Below are 25,365 nucleotides of genomic sequence, written 5' to 3' on the forward strand. Positions count from 1 at the left end.
TAATTTATTTTATATTAATTTCCGAAGTTATTTTCTGAATTCCTTCTAATCCACTCAATATTTATTACTTTAAATTCCCGATATCATTAAATTAAATCCATCTTAACTTAATTTATCGGAATTCACGACACGTGGCACAACTTAATTATTCTAAAATATTTTGGGGTATTACATTCACCCCCCCTTAAAATAAATTCGTCCTCGAATTTAAAATTTAGCCACGTAATAAGGGTAAACTAGTACAAATATTTCCACTTCACATCCTCTTCTGTTATTTACGTGTACTCTTCTTACGAACTAACTCGTTCATGGAACTATTACCATAGATTCCTTCTTTATCCGCAACTTTCATACTTGTATACTGATGCTCTTTACTGGTTTTTCGTCATACGATAATTCTCCGGTCATCTCTACCGCTTGCAGTTGAATCGTTCGAGAATTATCTCCACCGCTTAACCTTTCTCAGAATAACTTGATAAATCTTCTGATAGCGGGGTTGTGTTCAAACGTCATTGTCATCCGCTACATTGCATGCTTACCTCCTTTTTCATGTATTTGACGTCATTTGGATACAACTATCACTTATCCTTCTAGCTTTCTTGTAGTAATTCTCTTATTACTTTGCTTGCAGGTTCCGACACTTAATCTCTTATGGATACTACAAATTGTCGTCCTCATAATCTCTCATGTTCTTTGAACTTCTGTATTTTGTTGTTTCTTAACGATTTACTACTTACTTGCATATAGCAAGGTTCCTTGCTTGCATTACTTGAATTACTTACCCAAGTAATTATCTCATATTTAGTTCTACTAACCTTACTCTTGTATTCATTATCTTGTGATTATTTATCTTCTTATGATGTATGATTTCACTCTAGTTGATCGTAGAGTGAAAAGATTCTTTGTCCTTATTTCTATCAATTCTTTACTCTGTTGACTTGCTAATCTTCGTGGTCCTGTACCACGCATCGAATTACTCTCGAGTTACTTCATGGTGTGTATATTAAAACTCGTTTAAATACCTGTATCCTAATCCACATCTTTATGGAAGTGGTTTTACTTGGGCTAGGGGAAAACCTCTTCAGAACGTTCGTCTTTATTGTGCTGTCCGTATACGTTTTCTCAAACTTGTATCATCTAAATCCTTATTTCCTTTTCACACTTCATGATTTCCTAATCTCATAAAATTGAATGCACTCTTGGCATTACTTGATATGTTTAGCATTTGCCTTCCCTGGCATATCTTATTTCTCGATCTTTTGACTTCATTTCTTTCTTTAGTTGGTGTCACTTTTCCTTCATTTAAGATTTTATATCAAATTTCCAAATTCGTAGATTAGTTTTGTAGCTCATCTTTGTCAATAGCTATAAACATTCTTCATGCTTCTTTGATCTATCTCTCCAGGTATCGTTATTCTTTCATATTCTTTTAACAGTTTCTTATCTTAATCACTTCTTGTTTTCATTAGACGTTCCTTATCTAATGACACTTAACGTTAATCCGATCCTAATTTTCACATTATTATACTCTTATGTTGTTACTTATTTTTGTAAATTCTTGAACATTCCTAGTTCGATCTTTCATTAGCTCTTTGGTTCCAATAAGGTATTGGACTTAATTAGTCAATCTGTCTATCCATCTCATTATCATTTTCAATAGGGACGTTGCCTCTTCTCCATTATACATCCTTTATAAACATAATTCGCTCCACGTGGGTTTATAAATCCATAGATAGCTTTATACCTGAAATCATAAAAATGACATTCATAAACTTCTATGATAACCTTTCATTTCCTTCTTGTACTTTTCCTTGTACTCGCACTCTGTATAAATACTTATACTTACGATTCATTCTTATTGCAACTCAGTACTTCTTTTCATATCTCTTAATTTCATTCATTAGTACTATCCCTTGTGTAACTTTCGTAATTTCTTCCACATGTTCCTTTATTGCCGTTCTCACTTTTCATTTTTATCCTTCCAATCATCAATGAAAACCTTAAACGTTACTTCTGCTGGATCACACTAACATTCAATACATTTGTATTCACTTATACTTATGAGATGCATCCATTACTGACATTCGTTATGTCAGTGAGACTAGTTTCAACCTTCTATTTTTACATTCCTTTAAAACTTCTCGATTCTTCGAGTAAAGTCCGTATTGAATCTTATACTCGATCTTCGTAACACTTTTGTATCTTTTCCTCATACTAGTCACTTGTCTATTTAATCGCTTTGATTCGTCCTAGATGTCTCTTAAAAGTTGAAATACTAATCATTAATGTTCCACGTATCGTTTCTTTTCGTTCTAAATACTTATAAGTCGTTAATAATCTTTTGATCATACTCCAAAATGATCTATAGCATACATGATGTCAACTCATCATTTCGCCTGTGGATACGATGTCCTCTTTTGTATTTAACTAGTATACCTTGAACTTTAATCAATGTCCTTGAATAACGACTTCACTCTCGACATTTTAATCTTAACTGTTCATGTTCTTCTTCTTTTAACTTTTTCATTATATACATCTTTCCATTTACTTGCTCATTTATATCCAATGGGAGGTATTCCTATAACCGTGTACTTAATCCATCGTAACATTCCTCATTCGTCGTCATTTCTCGTATCAAACTTCAGGATATGTTTTTCTGTATTGACTATATAGTTTTCTTTCTCTTTTACTCCTATCATAGCTTAACTCTCTTGTATACATCGCTTCCTTGCTTTCTTCGTTTATCATAACATCCTTGTTCAGGCATCTTTGTTCGTAACATATTACGTATTCTAAGTGTTACTTACTTCGATCTATTCGCCAGTCCTAAAATATGGAACTCTTAATTCGTATATGCCTAGTACCATCTTCGTCATGAAACATGTGCCCTTCTTTCACATGCAGCGTTCATGTCTTCCTTTGAAAGTTGTCATTATCAACATCGTATAGCTATCGTACTATACTCTTTGCGCTTCATCCTTCTTATCCTCATCTCGTGACCTTATACTTCGTATACCTGTCTTTATCCTTTAATTTGTTGGTCAGAATGTACAACCGCACAGCTCGCTACACGAATTTCCAATTTTTTAACATAGTCACGCAATACGCAATCCATCCTTTGACTTTATTCATCTTATATGTCACCCTATCCACATCTGATACATATCTTACATTCTTACTTACTATACTCTCACAGTATGTTGACTAGGTTGGCCTTTTCTAATTGTATTAATCCTCCGTCAGCATTCTTATGAAAGTTGTTGCTTAATCCTCCATTCAACGATCGCAGCGGTCAATTCCTAATCAATCTTGTTAGGAATATTGTACTCCGATATTAAACCGATCTGACGGTTCAATCAAAAGATATATTGGTTTAACAATCTTCTGACGTCGCGTAAAACTTGCGTTATCCATACATAGAGATTGTCTCCACATCTTTAATGTTCAACCAATAATAGTTTTCTAAGTTCAATCATCCTCTTCCATACTTCTATCGTCTTATAACATATAGAGTTCTAATTACCTCGTTCAAGATAAAGACATCTTAGTTCACTAGTCAATGAATTTCACTTCCTCATTCAAGCGTATCTTGTCTTTCTATGTTATAATAGGTCTTAGACCTACGACTATCTTCGTATCTTCCTAAAGCATAACTTCTTATACGCGTTCGCTGTATTTTCAAGAGTCGCTTATAGGTAGATCTCGAACATTTCCCCTTCGTTACAGAGTTCTAGTTTAGGTCTACTCACATCAAAACAATTATGGTTGCAACCATTTCAAAATCTTTGAAATCCAAAGAAATTAGCTCTTTTGTAAAATTTATATTCAAATTCTTTAAGCATTAGTATAATTGTGCACTAGGGCGATGACGTCTCTCATCCCCAAAGAGTTGCCATAACTTACCTTTCATATAAACATAATGCATATGATGCATGTCCTACTAATGTATGAATTCAGTTCTATTCTTTTCATTTAATGTGTATGTAGTGATGCAATTCTATTCATGTCATGGCAATAGTATATTATTACTATATCGAATCTAGGCACAATTATACTTTCAAATCATTAAAACAGTTAATCTTTGTAAATCACAAATCTTTCACCTTGTAAGTTCTCTAAACCTTAAACTCTGTAACTTGGGAAATTCTTCCATTCCTCTGAATCCACGTTTCATTATCGATCATCTAGTAGCGCTTATATCGCATAACTTTAATGGTATCACAATACCATATGATACTTAGCACGCTAGCCTCGTCATCGCGTTGCATAATGTCGAATGTCCACCTCGTACGTGATCATATGCAACGATCATATAATATATCGATTATTCTTACATAAGCAGAATACTTTCGCATACGTATATCGTATAACAATCCTATCGATCGTACTAACAGACTCAGATCGTAGGGAGAGGAGTTAAAATCTAAAGATCAACGAAAACTGATCAAGACATGACTCGAATCCCTATGTGCTGCAGTAGTTCCTAGGTAGACTCACACATAAAACAGTGGTATCCTGAACCAACTGTTTGAAATCACATATTAGCAGAGGTAACTGGACCAACTGCTCTGATACCACAATTGTCACGACCCAATTTATTGAGCCGAGACCGGCGCTAGGGAACGGGAGTGGTAGCTCCGGAACCCGTAGCAAGCCTAAAACCACTATAAATTTTTCGCGAATTATTATTATAGACTAGGGTCTTACCGAGCGACATCTCTTGTCCAGCTCTGCCCTGTCTCTAATTATATTCTAGACCAATTCCACTCATGGCAATTGGTTAAGGAAATCAAACGGTTAAAATACGATCTTCATTAATAAATAGTTATATACGTATACTTTTATATCAAATCAGAGTTGCCCATTTAAATATACCGTTTGAATTTAAACCTGACATTACATATAGACATCTACCGACTACTGCAGCTCTACGAGGAAAACATCCTTTGACATACTCTTTCACTATCATAGACTTCCGGAAGAAGGAAAGGAAGTCCATCCTTTAAATCGCTTTGACCTGAAAGAAAGACTGTGAGGGGTCAGTATATGGGGATATACTGAGTGAGTTTATACATTTACTAATAAGTATCCATATAAAACATAACGCATAAAACAATGCAATAACGTTCAAACCTCGTGTAGCCAAGTACAGGATCCGATTGAAACCCTAATCCTCAAATATATTAAACGTATACACTCAGAGGAAAACTTATCCAATAGTCCGACCCGGGAGTATTCACACTCTACCACGTCAGTCGCGACAATTCTCTTAATCCCAGTGGTGGGTCTAACCCACTAGATACGGGGCTCAGGTTACACTGTAACCGAGTTCACTCTCGTATCACAATCATACATCTGCCTTCAGAATTCGTGTACTTAATCGTATTCACAACTGTATCAAATCAAAACTGGTGATCACACAGTCCTATTGCCGCTCAATAGGTAGCACGTTCCATCGGATCAATACTAGTTTCAAATCAAGCATAAGTGCAATTCATATAAAGCTTTAATATAAAAATCATGCAATTCAAACAGAAAGCAATATAAAATAATTGCTTGAATAAATACTTTAAAAGCAAATTGTATAAACTCACAGTGACCGCTTATTCCAAAAATACTCTGGCGCTCAGAAACGTCTACCTTCCCGAGCTCCTGGTCCAGCGGCTTCTTGCCTCGCCGGATCTAAAACTATTTTAAAAATAATTGACTTGTATTAAATCCTATTCTAAGATTGACTCTAGACTCGAGACACGACATACTACTTATATTAACCGTCGTGCTTCTCACGTATTTTCTGATAAACGATTTTTAACTCGTTTACAGATCGAATATCATATCTAGATCAATTCCCGTTTAACCTCTTTAGGTTAACGGCTCAAACTAATCGATAATTAATCAATTACTAATTGATTTCAAATCTCGCTATGCGTGTATAGTAAATTTTTTCTTAACACGAGTCAATCGGCAAAATTACAGTGCGGGCGAGTCGCCGACTCGGGCAGGCTGCGGACGCACGCCCCGCATATGCGGGCGCGTCGCCCGTCTATGCGGGCGCGTCGCCCGTCTATGCGGGCGCATCGCCCGCGTAGTATGCGGGCGCATCGCCCGCCTATGCGGGCGCGCCGCCGCCATACGCGGGCGCACGCCCCGCTTCGCGGGCGTGCCGCACACACCGTCCCGGACGATTTTCCGACGTGCTTTCGATCCAAAAACGCTCTTAACACACGTATAACATATAATCTAACTCCAAAACACTTTAATTCAATTCTAATATCTATTAAAACGATATATTAATTTCGTGGCCTAAAATTTTGAATCGATATAACTCAAAATATATCCGTTTAAACGAGAAAACGTCAAGCTTACCGTGATTCGCCTCTGGAATACGATCAATTCGAGCTATTAAACGTCGGAAACGGACGAGAAACGGAAACCGCGCGACGAACCGTACGAAACGGCGAGAGAGAAGGAAATGAGAAGATGTTTCTGGCGATTCCTTCATCTGAAGGAAATGATATATATATATATGGCCAAATGTCACTTTTAATCCTTGAACTCTTTAACTTAAACCAATCCTATATTAAACTTTCTATTTTAATTTAACCCTTACTTTAACTCAATTACGTACGTATTATTTATATCCAAATAAATAATACGATTCTAAAATTATTATATCCCGTCAATAATCCTCTAATTTCTATTCTTGAGGCTTAATTGGCTAATTTACATTTTAGCCCTTAAACTTCTTAAAAATTGCAAATTAACCCAAAACGCATCCGCGTCCAAATTTTAAAAGGTCTCCAATTGACCCGAAACTTTTATCACGACTACTATAAAATATTTCGCGGATCTTGGCGAAATAATTCTTATCTCGGAATTTATAATTTATTTTATATTAATTTCCGAAGTTATTTTCTGAATTCCTTCTAATCCACTCAATATTTATTACTTTAAATTCCCGATATCATTAAATTAAATCCATCTTAACTTAATTTATCGGAATTCACGACACGTGGCACAACTTAATTATTCTAAAATATTTTGGGGTATTACACGGACCGCTTAAGTACCGACCTCCTTAGACAGAATTTAACTAAATGTAATTAACCGCATAATACGACTTGTTATATTTTGCATTAACAAGACATCATTAACATAAACCTAAGGATCTTTAAAACTAAATAATTTCATAATACCGTAAATAAATATTGATAGAAAACTTACTTGAATTTCCAAGAGAATTTTCATTTGAAGTCATGAGTGAAAATTGATTTCTCTCCCTTAACCCTTAATTTCTTAATCACTCTCTTTTAGATGGAGTTAGAGTTGTGTTTTGGTGGTAGAGAGAGGACCAAAGTTCATGCTATATATAGACATTTCAATTCAATCCGGTACGTCCATCACATAACCAAATCAACGGATGAGATTAATCCATATCATAATAATTTATATTAATTTAATTAGACCATAATTAGGTGTCAAATGAATGTTTAAATGCATGACACTTAATGCATAATGTGTCAAATTTATATTGTATATTTGACACCTTAATGCCTAATGTGTCATATTAAAACATAATGCATTGTCCAAAACTTTACATTCATGCCATCCCAATAAGAAGAAGACATGTGGTCTCTCTTTCTCTTTCCCACGTGGTCCCCTTTTCTCTTTCATGTGTCCCCTTCCTCTCTTTCTCTCTCCACGTGGTCCCCCCTTTTTCTCTACTTTTTATCTTTTTCTCTCTCATGTGTTTCTCTTTCTCTCTCCCTCTTGCCACGTGGTCCCCCTTTCTCATACACACACACACAATATACCTGAATAATTCATTTATATAACATAAATTTTAAAAACAATATTACTTTTAATTCTAAAAACTTAAATTTATTAAATTTATTAAATTTTAAAAAATATATAAATACATAAATAATACAATTTTTATAAATTATTTAATTTTTATGCCATGTATAATTATATATTATGATGTATCTATCATGTATAAATATATATCATGATGTATCTATAAAGTACATTTTAAAAATGTATCTATCATGTATAAAATATGTATCAAAAAATATATAAATGAACTTATCGAATTAGTCGGTTGATTCAATTAAATCGATAAAAATTAAAGATAAAAATTAAAAAGTTTAATTAATTCGGTTAATTAAACTCCAATTTACTATATATAATTCACTTTCTCGATCAAAAGATTTTGGAAAAGATAAATTAATTCACATACGCGTCTTTTAACTATTTATTTTTTAAATAATAAATTAATAATTATCTGATAAACCTGAGATGTATCGAAAATGAATCAAATATGTATCAAAAATGAATCAAATATATTTATAAAAAATGAATCAAATGTGTATCAAAAATGAATCAAATATGTATCGGAAATGTTCAAATATATATATAAAAAATACATAATAAAACAAAAAATATATAAAAACAAGAAAAAATATTTTGAACGATCGGATATATATCAAATATGTATCGAAGATGCATCGTACCGGGAATGTATCAAATATGTATCAAATATGTATCAGAAATGTATCAAATATATATCGAAAAATGTATCAAATATGTATGAGAGTTGTATCAAATCTATCTCCAGCATTTTTGTAAATATTTTTTCTAGTATAGTAGTGAAGTAAAATATTTCAGATTCTTAAATATAAATTAAATAAATAAAACTTCAAAATATAAAAATATTTGATCTGCTTCTTTATCAATTTTTATACTAAATCCCACGTGGCTATACTAAAAATATATCTGAAATGTACCATACATGTGTACGCTCTAAATTATATACGTTTCATTTCATACAACTGCTTTTAGCAATTTTTTCAATTACCGAACTATTAAAAATACCACAAATATTTATTTTTATTAAGTTGTTAACTGGTAATTAAAAATAAAAAATGATTAATTAATTGTAGAATGGTTGATTAGAGGGAAATGTAAATCTACTCTTTAATAGTAATTAACCTGACTACTTAAAAGTTAAAGAAAAAAGACTAAATCTTAAAATATAATTTGTTAAGTAGTGAGTGAGCATTTGTCATTTTCTCCTTCTCATTCTCTTCATAAAGGACACCACGTGGGAGAGAGAAAAAGAGAGAACAAATGTCAAGAGAGAGAAAGAGAGGAGGGGGACCACATGAGAAAAAAAAAGGGATACATGAGAGAGAAAAGCCACGTGTAGGCTATTGATAGGGATGATAATAAATTAACATAAAAAACATGTGTTTATTCTTGGACATGTGTAAGGTTGAGGAAGATGACAGTAAATGAAAACTAAATAGATTTTGTGCTATTAATTGAAATAATAATGGTAACAAAGAAATAACTCTAACTAAGATGACAATTGGTGAAAAGGGATTGTGATTTATGACTTTTCTTGTTATTTTCTCTTTTTTATATTATTAATAATATTAGGGTCTAATTTAAATATAGGCTAAAAATGAAGGATTATTTTAATCTTTTTTTTAATAAAAAGAGGTCAATTTAATGTTTTGGGCACAATTGAAACACAAAATGGCAAATTAGGGTAAAATTGAAAAAATTCCTACGTCGGGGTATAATTACAAAAGGGGCTAAAGGTGAGGGGGTTTTGAGTGATTGGGTTTTTTTTAATGAGTGATCGTGTATTTTTCCACCAAATCAAAAATTTATTTTTGTCAATATTTATTACATATAATTTTTTTTTGCCATATTACATATAATATGGACTGATGTTATTTAACTTTTTTTATGTATGTCTTTCTATATCATTTGTGGCAATAAAAAAATGGGCTTAATACATCATTTGACCCCTAAACTGTACCATTTTATTCTCCGCGACCTCTAAACTAATTTCGTATTCTTTTGGACCTCTTAACTCTTTTTTTTGTTCTATTTAACCCCTCATACGGAATGTGCATACCACGCGCGATGACGTGGATAAAATTGCTGACATGGCTTTTCTGACATGGGGTTAAATAGAATAAAAAAAATAGTTAAGAGGTCCAATGGAACACTAAAATAGTTTAGAGGTTATAGGGAATAAAAGGGTAAGGCTTTTCTGACGTGGATAAAATATTTTTTTTAATTTAAAATAAAAAGTGATGTACTTTACATATTATTTGAAAAAATCATCTAAGGCTTTAAAAGTCATGAAATTTAGCGTGTTTTCCAAATTTTTCAACAAATTTTAAAAATTCAGAATTGATTTAAAAGTTTGAAATTGCAAAAAATTAAAAGCTGGTGTATTGAAATTTTTAAAATTGGAAATTTATGAAACACACTAAAAATTATAAATTTTTAAAAAATTTAGTCTTTTTTTAATATTATCACAGTATAGTAAATTTATATATTTTATAATATCGTTAAAAACATACAAACTTCATTTATCATTATTAAAATGTAAACAAATATTTACATGTACAAGAAGTTATATTATGTAATTATTTGACTAAATTTTAATATTATTTTATTTTTCTAGAAGATTAAATGGATAAAAATTAAATAATTGTATTTTGGAGAAAGTTAAATGGGGAAAAATTAAAAGTTTGAAGGTGTAATAGGAAAATAAAATAAATTCAGGGGTCAAATAGAACAAAATAGTGTAGTTCGTGTGTTCAATAGAACAATTTATGTTTTTTAATTATCCTTCACGCGCTTCAAAGCGTTTGAAAACACGCGCTTTTGCCACGTTGGAGGAAAAAGGTCCGATCGGCAATAAAGTTGCAGTTGACGGGTTAAATAGAACAAAAAATAAAGTTAACAGGTCCAATAGAATATCAAATTAGTTTAAGAGTCTCAGAGAATAAAAGTGTATAGTTTAGGGGTTAAATGATGTATTAAGCCTAAAAAAATAGATTGAGATTCCCTCAAGTTCAAAATGAACTTGAGGGGGTCATATTCATGATCTACACCGTTCATTATAAAATGAATGGTGTAGATAAAAAAGGTATAATTTTAATTAAATTAATCTATGCCGTTCATTATAGAATGAACGGTGTAGATCGTGAATATGACCCCCTCAAGTTCATTTGAATTTGAGGGAATCCCAATCCTAAAAAAATGGATGATTTAAAAGATGTGTTTTATTTTTAAAAGGAAATTTGGCGAATGAAATAGTGTCACATAAGCAATATTATATAGCTCAAAAACATATTTTAAATCATCCACTCTTTTAATCCATTCCTTCAAAAACCTACTTTTAATTTATTTACTCTTTTATTGACACGTAATGTGGATAAAAAAAAAGAATTAAAGGAGGGATTATATAGCTTTACTCATTAGTGTATGCCTAAAACTAATAAAACATGTGTTAATAAATTATAAAATTGGATATGAGTGTAAGATTATAAAAAAATATTAAATAAAAACTGAATGTGAAATAAACATAAGTTGTATAGAAATTTAAAGTGAATTTTAAATAAAAAAAATTACAATCTGATTATAAATTTAAAAAATATTAATTTAATTTAAATAACTTATTAAAATTTTATAATGTTAAAAATAAATTTAACGTAGACTCAATCTAAACTGAATGTTAACTGACATAAAGAAAATTCTTAATAAATTGATTACAAATCTAAAGTTAATTTAATCTAATTAAAATACTTTATTAAAATTTATAGCACCAAAAATAAATTAGAAAATAATAATAATAAATTAATAGTAAACCAAAAGTTTATTAAGAGCTTATTTTAGGTTAATTTACGTTCAATTTACTTTACGTTTATTATAAATTTATATCAATATGCTTTCAGTAAAATTTTAATTAGTTTATTTATAATTTTATTTTCTATATACTAGTAATTTTTAGTAAATTATTTTAGTTAGACAAAGTTTACTTTAATTTTTTAATCAGTATACAAAAAGTTGATTTTAAATTAATTTACTTTAAGTTTACATTCAGATTACTATTTGTATAATCATAATTAGTTTAATTTCATTTTAATTCAGTTTACTGTCAGTTTATATTTCACTTTGTAAGTTTATTTTTAGTATTATAAATTTTTAATCAATTATTTTACTCAGACTAAATTCACTTTAAATATATAACTAATTTATAAATATTTATTTTTATGTTTGTTTACTTTAAATTCACATTCAGTTTGAATCTACTTTAAATTTATATTCAATTTATTTTCAATAAAATTTAGTTAGTTTACTTTCAATTTACTTTCATGCTATTAATTTATTTTAGTATCATAATTTTTTAATAAATTATTTTAGTTAGACTAAATTTATTCTAGGTTTATAATCTGTTTACTAAGAGTTTAATTAAGTTAGTTTACTTTAATTTTATAATTGGTTCACTTTTACTAAAAAAAATTAATTAGTTTATCTTTAGTCTACTATTCGTTTATGTTGAAACAATTAAATAAAATAAAATAAAATTATTGAATGGATAATATGGCTGAGTTACAGACTAAGTTGCTTTTTGAAGATGTTTTGTTACACTTCCAAAGGGTACAAGACAAACGATCAACCACGTCATTTTCAGGATAAAACAGCCGCTCTTTCAAATAGGTACTGCAATGTACCGAACCATTCTGATAACATTCAAATTGAATAACTACTTTAGAGAATTCTAATAAAGAGTTTTTGTTTTATCAAAATTTATTCAAAACTTGCAACCTTTTCAAATGAATTTTTGGTAGTATATTTACAGGTAAAAATATTGTAACAGTAATAACATTAATAGTAGTATTGATTACAAAAAATAAATAATGGTGGTTATAAAAATATTAACAATGTTATATCTATAAATAACATTAATAATTATTAAAATGTTTATGAATTCATGCTAAAATTAAAAGGGTATATTGACCAAAAACAGTTACGATATAAATATTACAACATTCAAAAATAACAGTTGTAATAAGTGGCATGTCCGAACTGAACTAGCCAGCCGACTAGATGGACAACTGGATGGACGGTATATGTGTATGGTGGTTCCATTACAATGTGGATCCTAACCTATTCATAAAATTGGGTACCTTTTGGAGCAAAAATCAAATAACAATGTTCAACAATATAAGCTCATAAAAATGTTTTTACTTTATCATGTGGAATTTCTACTCTTGATATTTTCATATTTGCTTCAAATTCAATAAAAATCAACAATTTATTTTTCACTTTATACGTCTTCAATGGGTCTGTTCATTTTTTTAGGAGAGTATGCTATAAGAAGCGAAGCTCCATATTCTCGACAAGTCGCTTATAGATCGGTTAGGTTCCGCTATTTTACAATTTTCCGATAGCGTCCATTTCCATCAGCTTGCTACTGAGAGCGTGAAGTTTGGGATGTGTAGTCGCTTTAGCAAAGTTCGAGAGCTGTAAATACAGTCATCGAATAGGGATTTTTTAACCAACAAAAGAGTCACCCAAATACATATACGATTCATATATTGAAACTACGATCTTGAAACCGCTCGATCCTTGAAATTCAAACTTTTGAAGCCTCATCTTCAATAAAAATCCAAAAGTTGTCTAATAGAAAATCATAAAAATAGCCGAATTTTTAAGATTTAAAGACTTATATTTTAAGTTTGGGACAGAAAACTTTCAAATTTTTTGATCGGGTTGAAAATCCTTCAAACCAAAAAAAAAAAAACTCCATCAATAAATTTTTGGAAAAAAAACTACTAGACAAAATTAGGAGTGGTTTTCCGATCTCCACAATCACCTCCTCTAAAATAGGGTCCTTCAATTATCTAATATGAGAAGATCCATCAAGTATGAATTTTTCTTAGGTATAGATAATAAAGATTGACAGATACAGGAGATAGTTTTCCAATTTTTTAGCTGAAAAATTACCTCAAAAATTAATTTTAGTTTTGTAATTTTCAGAGAGAAGGTTGTTTTTACTTTTAGAGAGAGAGTTATTAATGGCTTAGCATTGAGTATAGTATGTTCACGTTAATTACAGATGGATAATTTGAAGAAATGACGACTGAAATCCTAGATGAAGTCGCATGACTTCTATAAAGTGGCATAAAAATTCCCTTAATTATATCCAATTATTAGTATAAATACGATTAACAAAAATCAATAATTGAATAATTAAATATTTATTTAACATTTCATACATAACAAATCGATCAGACACACATCACATTCAAGCATTTTCACAAATAAAAGTCCTTAATATTTAATTTGTAAGATAAAAAGATGAACCAAAGTCTACACATTCAGAAAAAGAAGCAGAGAAGATTATAATACAAAAGAAAATGTCTCACATTAGATGAATGGATATTATTATTCATTTCCTAGCATAGAGCACAAGATCAAACATCGAATTTATTCATAATATTTATAAGAATATGAAACCTGAAGTTTATGTTTTCAAGTGGTAATACTTGTCCAACAACTTCTCAGAATATTCTCCAAACTTTTTAGAGCAATTTGACAACATCAGCTGAAAACAACACAACAGAAGGGAGTTCAATAAGTTTTTTTTTTTTTTTTAATTATTATTCGCAGTTCTTATGCCATTTTTGGTACAAACTACACACTAAGTAATTTACATTTAATATTTTAACAAAAAAGTAGTTTACATTTAAGTATTGAGCAAAGATCAATTAACACTCTCAGCCACGTTAATCAATTAAGAGCAAATTACTCTAAGGCCCCTCATGTTTGTCACAATTCACAGTTTCGTACCTCTTGTTTGAAAATCAAACGATTTTATACCTCAGTTTTGATTTTTTAAACTATAAAACCCGTCTATTAGTTTCGTTAATAATTTGATATTTACTTTCAAACAATTTGATACCTCAGTTTCAATTATGTAAACGATTTGGTACCTCACGTTTCATTCCGTTAACGATTTGGTACCTATATTTAACAGAATGGCCTTATAGTTTACAAAATCAAAGCTGAGGTATCAAATCGTTTAATTTTCAAACAAGGGGTATCAAACTGTGAATTATGACAAACGTGGGGGCCATAGAGTAATTTGCTCATCAATTAATAACAATACTCTCTATTTTTATATCAATTAACTCCGGAATTCCAACACAGTAGTGAATATTTGAAGGCACCTGCTTTTAGCGGGTTCCTTTTCTTTTACTTTTCTGTTTTTATTTTTAAAAAATTGGATACAATTCCCTCACAAGGATAAGAAAGGAAATAAACAGCAATTATTCCTATCAGTGGCTTCTTATCTTACAAAGTCCTAAATTCTGGCAAGAAAGTTGAAGATCTATATTCAATTTCTAATCGTATGTGGGTTCAGTTACTTGAAAATGCATTATCCATTCGCATTTTTTGTCTTGTAACTACTTAGAATATATTTAGTTCAAAAATGAAAATGAAAATGTTTTTTATTTATAATTTGGTTCAATAAATTAGTGGGGAGTAAGAATATGAATCAATTCAAGTTTTTTATACTTATCATTAATAAAAAAAATTAAACAAATTATTTTAAACAAAATGTTAGCTGAATAATTTTATAATAAATTAAAAAATATAATATTTTAAAAACATAAAAATGGTAATATTATTTTTTATTAACCATAAATTATATTATTTAATCAACATTAGTTTTTACTTTTTATCACAATATTTTTATTATTCATTTATTTATATTATTATTTTATTAATAATATTTTAATTTGATTTACATAAAAATAGTAAGTGCATCCTCAAAGAGAAGTGGATGAATTAGTGATTTCAAATAGTGATTCTTCTCATTCTTAAGTGATTTTTTCACAAAATAAATAAAAATAAAGGGAATAATCTATTCCTATTTCCACTATTTTTTTTTTTTAATGAACCAGAGATGTGGCTTAAAGTGCATACCTCTTTGTGAATATGCATATCCTTAGGAAAGTTGAGTTTTTCATCCCTGCAAAAGTGAAGAGAAATTATAGTACAAATTTATTTGTGTAAAGTAATGATTTCAAATAGTGCAAGTTTTGGTAATTTAGCTCCCACAACTAAGGACGATATGAATGTCAATTTAAAATCATATGCTTAATCTTAGTGAACTAAAACATCAATTAAAGGGTTAAAAAGGACAAACTACATTATAGCCTAGGATGCACGGAAACCTTATAATTTATAGCTTCACCAAGGCTCTAGAGCTTATGTCAGGCAGCTTCAGCAGCAATGCAGCATAATGGTATGACTATTAAATATTGTTCATTCATACAACTTCTGGAAGAAAAAAAAGGATAGCGAGAGTTAATCAAAGATAGTTCCATATTTACCAATCAGGTTGCATGAATAATGCAAATGTTGATCGATCAACACCAGAAGCATCCACTCCTTTAGGTGCCTGGTCAGCCAAAAAAAGGCCAAGCTTGAAATTATTACTTTATGCCAAGACAAAAATCAAGACTAAGCAGCAGAAAATAGACAAAGGGTAGAGAAAGGATAATTCTATCATATATACGCCATTTAGGCACAAAGTGGTATTTACTTGATTTAGGTGCTCTTGACTTCAGACAACAGAAAATAAATTGCACATAATACAGTTAATTCGCTGTTGCATGCAATCTTAGATATAAAGCAGCATGACTATTTTAATCGAAATCAATATGGCCCATATCATGCAAAAAGTAGACTAAACTTATCTTGAACTTAACAAAGTAGAGTTCTTTATCAATAACCATCATTGAAGAAAACTTGATCCATCCACAAAAAACAGCAAAGATAAAGTGATGAAAAGACTGCTTTCATCCTGAAAGACACCGTTAATCCCATAAAAAGGTATAGTTGCCCTCTTTTAAATATTAAAGGACCGCCATCTTCAGCTTAATTAAAATTAGACAATAAGGTCGGTATTTAAATAAAGAATGAGTGGAATGAAATCCATATGAACATATCTAGCAGATGAAAATAACATTGCAAGTATCAGAGAGGGTCAAAAAAGAACACTCATCGTGTCAGTTTGCAGTACGAGTGTAAATTTATTTGGATCAGTATGTTGATACAACCGGGAGTTAGTGGGATAAATACATAGCAAGTCACTTAAGCTGCACATTTCCTACTTAATTACCTGACATTGCAATTTCAATTCAAAGTTCATTTACAGTGTTTTGAATTTGAATTTCCACAGTTTGCATCATATAATACAAAACACCAAGACAGTGAAATTATTTGAAAAGGGAAGAGGGATAATTGCACCACACCAAACATGCTACAACATAAGTTACTTTCTAGTTCTTGCAGAAATTTAAGAAATATTACCCGGACACAGTGAGGTGTTGCACATAGATAACCTCTTGATAGTATTTCAGTGGTTTCACCAACTTGGAATGCGAGCTCATCTTCTCCATAGACAACCTAATACATCAGAAGCATGCAGGTTTACGGTCTACAGATCATTCCAAAAATTAAATCTTTGAAGAAAAAATGTCCTCTAAATGACATGCACTTTCAACTTCCACTCATGTAAAGAGTTTATGTAACTTCAGATTATCACCAGAGCTCTAATCACACAATGGAGAGATGGAAGAAAAGTAGGTTTCATTAAAAGAATTTCATCTCAAAGTGAAAAAGGATAAAAATAAAAAAGTACTACTTTCTCAAAAGCATAACATATTCCTCACTGTGACTGCAGGCATCCTCTCAAGCTACGTAAACCTAAAGCTGACATTTCCAACACGATCCGTTTAACGACACGGATTTAAGCGGGTTCTGATTAAGCTTATATGGATTCGGATAATAAACGGGTCAATCCCTTTTATACCCGGTTAAATAGCAGGCAGCCTAACCCGCCCAAGACACATTTGTTGTGTTTATTAATTAACTTATTATATTATATGTGACTCAAATATACTCATATAACACACATAAAAAAGTACTACTTTCTCAAAAGCATAACATAGCTTACTAACAGGTAACTTGCTTATTATATTATATACTCATATAACACATATAACTTATTATATTATATGTTCCTTGAAAGCTAAGCAAGTTATGTGTATTTCCAGTTCTCCTAAAAGCTAAGCAAATACAAAATTAACTTCTTTTAACAAGCAATTAGTGGATTTCATTATCATGAACAGCATTTTGATTACTGAGATCTTAATGATGAGAAAGTATACTTTTACTATTTGATCAGTTCGTGTTCTAATGTAAAGACCAGCAGCACTATCAGGGCAAGGTATATCTACACCATCTCTCTTAAATATTGCACAAGTCAGACCTACATGTTGAATTGAAACAGAAATTAGAATAATTTAGAAATGCAACAAGAATCTATACAAGTCTAGGAAAAATAATCAGTCCGTGGGTTTTTACATAAAAATAGAAGTATGACAAAACCGAATTGTCATGAGTAATACAAATATGATTAACAACTAATGAACTAAACATCATAAATTCATAATAACTTCCATAGCAAGAATATTGTCTTGGTATAAAATAAACAACAGTGCAAAATGCATAAATGACATACATCACTGCCCTGGCGTTCAAGGAACAATAAAATCAGATAATCTGAAAAGAAGAATTCATTACCTGTTAGCGAACCGTGATCTGTATGCCAACCACACCAAGATGATACAGAAGGACCATCTTGGATAGACTCACTGCAGGTGGTTTTAACAATTAAAATTGGAAAAAAGATCATAATTCATACGAAACACGTAATTTGATATACATCAAATATTTCAGATAAAATTCTTAGAAAATGTATATATTGTAATCTGATCAATGAAAACGCAAAAAAGTAAAAAAGAAATAGAACTGAGACAAAAGTTTCAACAAGAGTCCAATAATTCAAAAGCCATGATAACTACAAGTTACGATACAAAGAACTGGAAGAAAGAAACCCAACTGATTTAGAATGTAGCTGTATTTGCAGCACATCACGAATAGAGTTACTTTGGATCTTAAGGCGATAGAATAATTCAACAATGGGTAATGAGGTCCTTGGGAAGAAGGGAACAGTGTACCTCTGTTTTGCTGGGAAATAATAAAGCAACCTGCCCTTGTGACACCGCGAGCGGAGAAGTATCTGTTCTAGGCCTTCATTTTTCTTTGTATTCATCCCCTTGGATACTGTTAATGACAATTTCAATGAGAAAAGAGAAATGATAATACACCACACTTCACAATACAGAGAAAAGAAGCCACAAAGAGACTGCTCTCAAGGTGCAGTGGAGAAGCAGCACAACTAAGCAGGCAAGCTGTTCAGCAGATGGTTTAGGACTATCACAACTCTGGTTTCAGAGCCAAGCGAGAGCTATAAGCACACAGCCGCAAAAGTCATAACAAATCCAGACGGCCATGATGACAAAGACTCGGTTGTGTGCAAAAGTTATTAATTTTTTTTTCATATCTGACATATGAATAATTAATCATTCCATAGCATGTGAGGCACAAACACTCATTTCAACTTGAAAACCGTCAGTAAGCATCCATCATTAGTTTTGTCGCCGATAATTGCAAGTTTTTCCAATAAGTATCTAAATTAATCATTTACAGAAAACGTTGATCCTTTGAATAACAAGCACTTTCCTTTCATAATCTATATTTACTTTCAACAAAAATATTATCAAGAACATATTCTTAATAATATCCAATAACGTAGACATTACCATATTGATCACAATGATAAGCTAGCATCGATCCAACATCAACAATCAGCTTTCCAAGCCCTTTGAAAGCTACATTAAAACAACTTGGCATTTTCAATTTAATAAGGCAACCATTATCTTTAGAATGCTTTAATGCTGAAAAAATGCAGGCCCAAAAATATATTACGAACATTCAAACATACCAACTTCCAGTTCTGGCAAAATTTTATCAGGCCATATATTGGGTCCGCAATAATGAGGATATCTGCAAGACAGGAACATGTGTCAAGTTGAGCAAATAGCATAGCCATGATCACATTTTGGTAGATACGTTCTATAATTAAATGATCATGCTGTTTTACAAACAGCAACCAAGTTTGTACTTTACTTTCAAATAACAGATCTCAGATCATTAAATGAATTGTACAATCTACTTCACCCACAATAACATTAGGTTCAAGAACATAAATCCACAGCAGAACTAACTCGGTAAAAAATGAAAATAATTTTATCAAAAATTTGTTTTAATCTTTTACCGTTGTATCAAATAGGCATCAGTAGTTGGCACATCAAATATTGGATTTGCATAGAAAGATCCTTTAAAAACATCTGCAAAAACACAAGTAATCATTACTAAGGAATCCTGGTCAAATTATTTGACCTGCATACATCAACTTCAACAGCAGTCAACATACAATTCATAATTGCATACGTAATAGTTAATGTACCACTAGTTACAACAATTCAGAAATTAGGACAAGCACAAAGACTGTAGTCTCCCTCCAAAGAGCAAGTTTCAAAGAGAGAGGTGACAACGGCAAGAATAAAAATATACAAGTGCAAGATGGTATAATTACAGTAAAGAGAAACCCTGCTATTGAGCAAGACACAGGAGTAAGAGGATAAAATAGGCAATAATAAGAACAGAACAAATTAGGTGATAAGAATTTCAAGCTTCAGGAGCGAAGAAGAAAGAACTGATGAGCTGCTAAAAGTACCGGTATTTCAATTCACTTATTTCACTGTCAAGCAGCTAATGTCAGGCAGAAAAGTTCTCACAGGTTGAGTTGTAAATGGTTATCAAATTGTGTGTTTTTCCTCAGCCTGCTGACAGTCAAAAGGGTCCTAAGATGAAAATAACCCAGCTTCAAGCCCTAGATTGACCATCCCACAGATGCTTGCAAAACAGTGGCGTGTTCAAACACTGACCACTTATAATTTACAGCAGCGTCTGAATAAAACAAGAAACTACAAACTGCCACATTGTGGAAAGAAAGACAACATGATATATATATATGAGACTATGAGAGCACATAAAACACCGTGACAAATAAGAGGAAACCCATCGATTTGTTGATGCTGTAATAAGATAATTTCCTAGCGAAAAACTGCAAAAGTATTTAGCAGAAATAGAAAAATGCTATATCATATGTTAAGTAATTCATGTTTTCATAACCACCTTATTATTGACCTTTAGCAGATTCTGATATACAGTTGAGAATAAACAAGCATAATAGAAGCTCCCTATCCAAAATCCCACATGTATCTATTGTAAAGTAATTTTTAAAACCCATAAGAGCTACTGAGCAATAGTTTACCAGGTTTCCCGGATTCAAGTTGCTCCTTTCCATGACTCCATCCAAAGTTGTACCTACATATATATATGGTATGTAAAAGAAACAAAACCTTAACTTAAGGATGTAACACTGTAATAACCAATTATTACTGCCTCAGCAATCTGCAAAACGATATTGAAATTCAAGTGCACAAGTATGTGATTGTAAAGTTGTAAAAGATGCAACCAACAGGGAAGCATTGCATATCTAGATTCTCGCCTTGACAGCCATTCTGAGTACAACAAGGCTCTGAGAGGATATAATCATGACAAAATATGAGAAAAAATACTAACAGAAAAAATAAAAGGTCAAGGACAACCTTATTACCTACACATTAGTTGGCCAGATAGCAAAACTGAACAGCTATTAGAGGATTTAAATATGAATATTCTTAAAAAATCAAATTGAAATCACAAATGTAGCAAACAATGTAATTAGAATGGACCAGAAATAAAGTATGCACATAATAGAATGGGAAAATTCGAAAAGCCAAATATTACCTACTGTTTGGATCTTCAAGTTCCTTCTTCTTTTCTTCAGGAAGGTTGGCCAATCTGGCAACATATAAGTATGGATCTGTAAGTTATACAATAATCAACTTAGTTGGTACCTTGAAATACTTGTATCCATCAAAATTCAGAATACATATTAAAACTGCAATGAGTATAAATACTAGTATCCATCAAAATTCAGAATGCGTATTAAAACTGCAATGAGTATACCTTGATGAAAGATGTAGAAGGTTGCGGCGTAATGACGGAAAGCCAGGAACCTGCATTATTTTTTATAAAAATCAAACTCAAACTATCAATCAAGCATTTCTATGTGCCCCTGAAAATCATCATCAACAACACGATGCATGGCTAACAATTCAGCAAGCACAAATCTATATGATGAGTCATGCTTAATCCGAATAAATTCTGAAACAAATTCCATTTTAGAATTGTTTTTGAATGATTCCAAATAAGAATTGATCAAACCGCTATGTCTTACACAAAAATGTTTGAAACCATAACTGAATCAACAGTTAGGACTTCAAACTCAAAAAACAATATAATACTTCAAATAGCATAAAGAACTAAAAACGAAGATACATACATCAGTAATTGATAGAATACCGAGTCCATTAGGCCCAAAACCTTCCTCGATTCTCATTGATAAGTCTACATTCCTGTCCTGTTTAATCAAACACAGATAAATTAAACACACAAACAGAATAATGGACATGCATACTGTTTATATATAAAGGCAGCATAGTTATTGAAGAAGACTGACCTTAAGATCAGAGTAAGGTATAGTAACGGTCCTGAGTGTAGGGAAAGCAGCGGCGGCAGTAGACATCGTCGTGTGACAAGTAATCCGATTAAGCGACGACGGAGGCGACGGAGAACCGTACGATTTGTAGAAAACGAATTGGCTATAATTGTGGACTTTGAGAGACGTCATATTATTTGCTAAAACTCGCACTGTACAGTCAAAAGCCCGCCCTGACGCGGGACTGAATCGTCACGTTCCTTCGTTGGAATTTAGTGTGTAGATAGCAATATAATAATGGAAAATGTTTTAACTGATTTTATTACCAAATTCAGACGATTCTACAAGAGCGGCTATTAATTAACCATCTTGATTTTTAGAAACGGGCATAAAGCCCCCTGCTTTTTATGGTTGCTATCACAAAACCCCCTAAACTCCAGATATAACCAAAAGGCCAAATGTTGTAAAAATGTCAAACCTTTCATAAAAGTTTCACAAAAGTCCTAACCTTTCAATTTTGTCGATTTTGGCCAAAAACAAATTATTTGGTTTCAATTGTGGCCAACTCTCAATTTGATTTCAATTTGCATATGTGACGCCTATGTGGCATGACAAATATTGAAAGGTGTCACGACCCATTTTCATGAATCGCGACCGGCGCTAGGGTATGGGTAATGTAGTACCAAAACCCGTAGCTAGCCTTTCATTTAATACATAAACATATAAACCTGCAGAAAATCAATGCTCGGGGCAACCGAGACTTCAACCTAAATCTAGCAGTTATAATATTCATTAATTAATATAACATGCTTATCCACTTCTGAGTCTAAAAATAGGCATAACATAAATAATCCGAAATAATTATATAACATGCCAGAGCAATATAACTAGTCAGACCAATCCGACAAACAACTGTAATAATAACAAAGACGTCTAGTCAACTACTGCGGTCTATGAATAAAACAGTTTTACAGTTTATTAAAATAAAAGGAACCCCCGAGGAAAAGTAAATGCGGAGATCACCAGACTCTCTCAGATCATAACCCTGGGGAAAATTGGGAAAACAACGGGGTCAGATATACTGAGATGAGTTTATACCACTATCTACATTTATTAAGTGGAAAACCTTTAAAACCGTTTAAAACGTTTAAATACGATATTACGAATAATAGTTGGAACCCTAATCCACAATTCTAAATAATAAACATAATCCAACAGGTCTGGTCCCGAGAGCTGAGCTACACCGAGTTACCACTGACCACACTTATACCAGAGTCCCGAGAGCCGAGCTACACCGAGTTACTCTACTTGGTCCCGAGAGCTATGCTCACACCGAGTTACCACATTACCATAATTACCTTTTCCAGATCTTTACCGGTGCGCACGCAGTCCTAATGATGCCCATTAGGTAGCATGTTCCAACTAAGAGCCATAATATAAAAACAGTTCGAAATATACGTACAGTAAATATATTTAATATTAAAATAACAATTTACTTAATAAAGCGGTAAATAGTAAGTACAAACTCACTGCTTGCTAATCCACGTGAATACCGGCAAGCAACTAATCCTGGTTCGCCTCTGGAGCACGAACAATAGACGGGTCTAGACAAATAAAATAATTATTAAAAACAGACCCTAACTCTAAAGAGTACTAGACACCACATAGGACTAGCACAATTAGCACGTCGGAAATAAACAAGCCAGAACACACAAAAATACCCATTAGGTAATAAAATCCAATTAATATAAGTCTATTGAGTTCTCGCTTAAAAACCAATTTGTAAATATTATTTAATAATCTTTAAATAATAATTAATTTTCCAAATAGTGGGTTAGCCGAGTTATCATTAACTACCAAGCTAACCTCACTTGTCGGGTGACCCAAGTCTAACCCTACTCAATGCGTTTATCATATACAAACCCGAGTTTATATTTATAACTTTTTTTGACAAAATAATAATCCATTTTAAAACAGAACTCAATATCTTCCGTTTCAAGTAACTCAAGTTACAACTAAAGACTTAACCAAATAAGTTTCGAAAACGTTTAAGGGCTAAATTGTAATTTAACCAAATTAACATTCAAATTAATATTCACGAAATAATAATTATCCGAGTAATTATAATTATAGTTTATAAAATAAATATCGCTTCTGGATTATTATATTTAAATATAATTTAAATAAGAATCAATATACATAATAATAATAATAATAATAATAATAATAGAAATAGAAATAATAATAATAATAATAAATTAGTAACTATAACTACATGAAAAGATTGCCAACAATTTTAAACCTATGAATTTCCGCCAACTCTTATAATCCATGCAAAATGAAGATTTAACTTCACAAATAAACCCAAATGGCCATGGAAATTAAGAAACCAAACCAAAACGAAATCAGCACACTTTGAATACCAACTTTCCGCCAAAAGCAAACCCAATATCACATGAAATTAATAATTAAGAAGAATCCACAACAACAGTAGCGTGATTCAAGAATAATCTAAAAAGAACCTACTTAAAGTATTCATAACTCTTTTGATCATCAAACAACACATTCAATCTCAGTTTCCAAACACGGAACGAAGATCAAAATAACAAAGACAATATAATTTTCAATCACCGTAACCAAATAAGGAACGAAGAACAGAACCCATAATAGTGAGATTAAAAGCAACAATGACAATCACTTAATAACAGCCAAAATCATCTCAAAAGAGATCTAAATGATTATAGAACCGAGGATCAATCTAATGTAAACAAGCAGACATCAAACTCTCGCAATAAATCTAATAATAACTTCAATATAAATCGGTGCTAAGCTCAGGACAACGTACACGATGAAAATAAACGAACTGAACAAATCAGCAGCCAAGAAACTCATCATCGCACAAAGCAGAGAATATCAAACAAAAAAGATGAAACGGCGGCGGCTATAGCGGAATTATTTACGTA

General features: G+C 31.5%; 1 protein-coding gene across 3 annotated transcripts; it reads right to left on the reverse strand.

Annotated features, from left to right (window-relative positions):
* Positions 1-14,214: 14,214 nt before the first annotated feature.
* LOC126662090 (uncharacterized) lies at positions 14,215-22,727 on the reverse strand. 3 transcript variants are annotated; one of them, XM_050355979.2, is made up of 15 exons: positions 22,424-22,727; positions 22,247-22,324; positions 21,871-21,920; positions 21,649-21,702; positions 21,131-21,183; positions 20,069-20,141; positions 19,736-19,797; positions 19,554-19,622; positions 18,909-19,014; positions 18,472-18,542; positions 18,057-18,157; positions 17,197-17,292; positions 16,215-16,282; positions 15,805-15,850; positions 14,215-14,419 (listed from the first exon to the last, which is right to left on the reverse strand). In XM_050355979.2, exons 1-15 carry the CDS (start codon positions 22,592-22,594, stop codon positions 14,339-14,341), a joined length of 1,179 nt encoding a protein of 392 aa, XP_050211936.1. In that variant the 5' UTR covers positions 22,595-22,727; the 3' UTR covers positions 14,215-14,338. The 3 variants fall into 3 exon arrangements, with proteins under 3 accessions (XP_050211936.1, XP_050211944.1, XP_050211941.1); XM_050355987.2 differs by having other exon boundaries at positions 21,649-21,724; positions 22,424-22,551; XM_050355984.2 differs by lacking the exon at positions 16,215-16,282 and having other exon boundaries at positions 14,366-14,419.
* Positions 22,728-25,365: the final 2,638 nt, after the last annotated feature.

The sequence above is a fragment of the Mercurialis annua genome, linkage group LG1-X (assembly GCF_937616625.2).
Source record: "Mercurialis annua linkage group LG1-X, ddMerAnnu1.2, whole genome shotgun sequence".
Classification (NCBI taxonomy): Eukaryota; Viridiplantae; Streptophyta; class Magnoliopsida; order Malpighiales; family Euphorbiaceae; genus Mercurialis; species Mercurialis annua.

Coding starts and splice junctions, on each gene's coding strand:
- LOC126662090 (XM_050355979.2), bottom strand. CDS start 22,594: ATGACGTCTCTCAAAGTCCACAATTATAGCCAATTCGTTTTCTACAAA. Junction 21,184..21,648: donor CTTGAAGATCCAAACAGTAG/GTAATATTTGGC, acceptor ATATATATGTAG/GTACAACTTTGGATGGAGTC. Junction 16,283..17,196: donor CAACACCTCACTGTGTCCGG/GTAATATTTCTT, acceptor TTGGCTGACCAG/GCACCTAAAGGAGTGGATGC.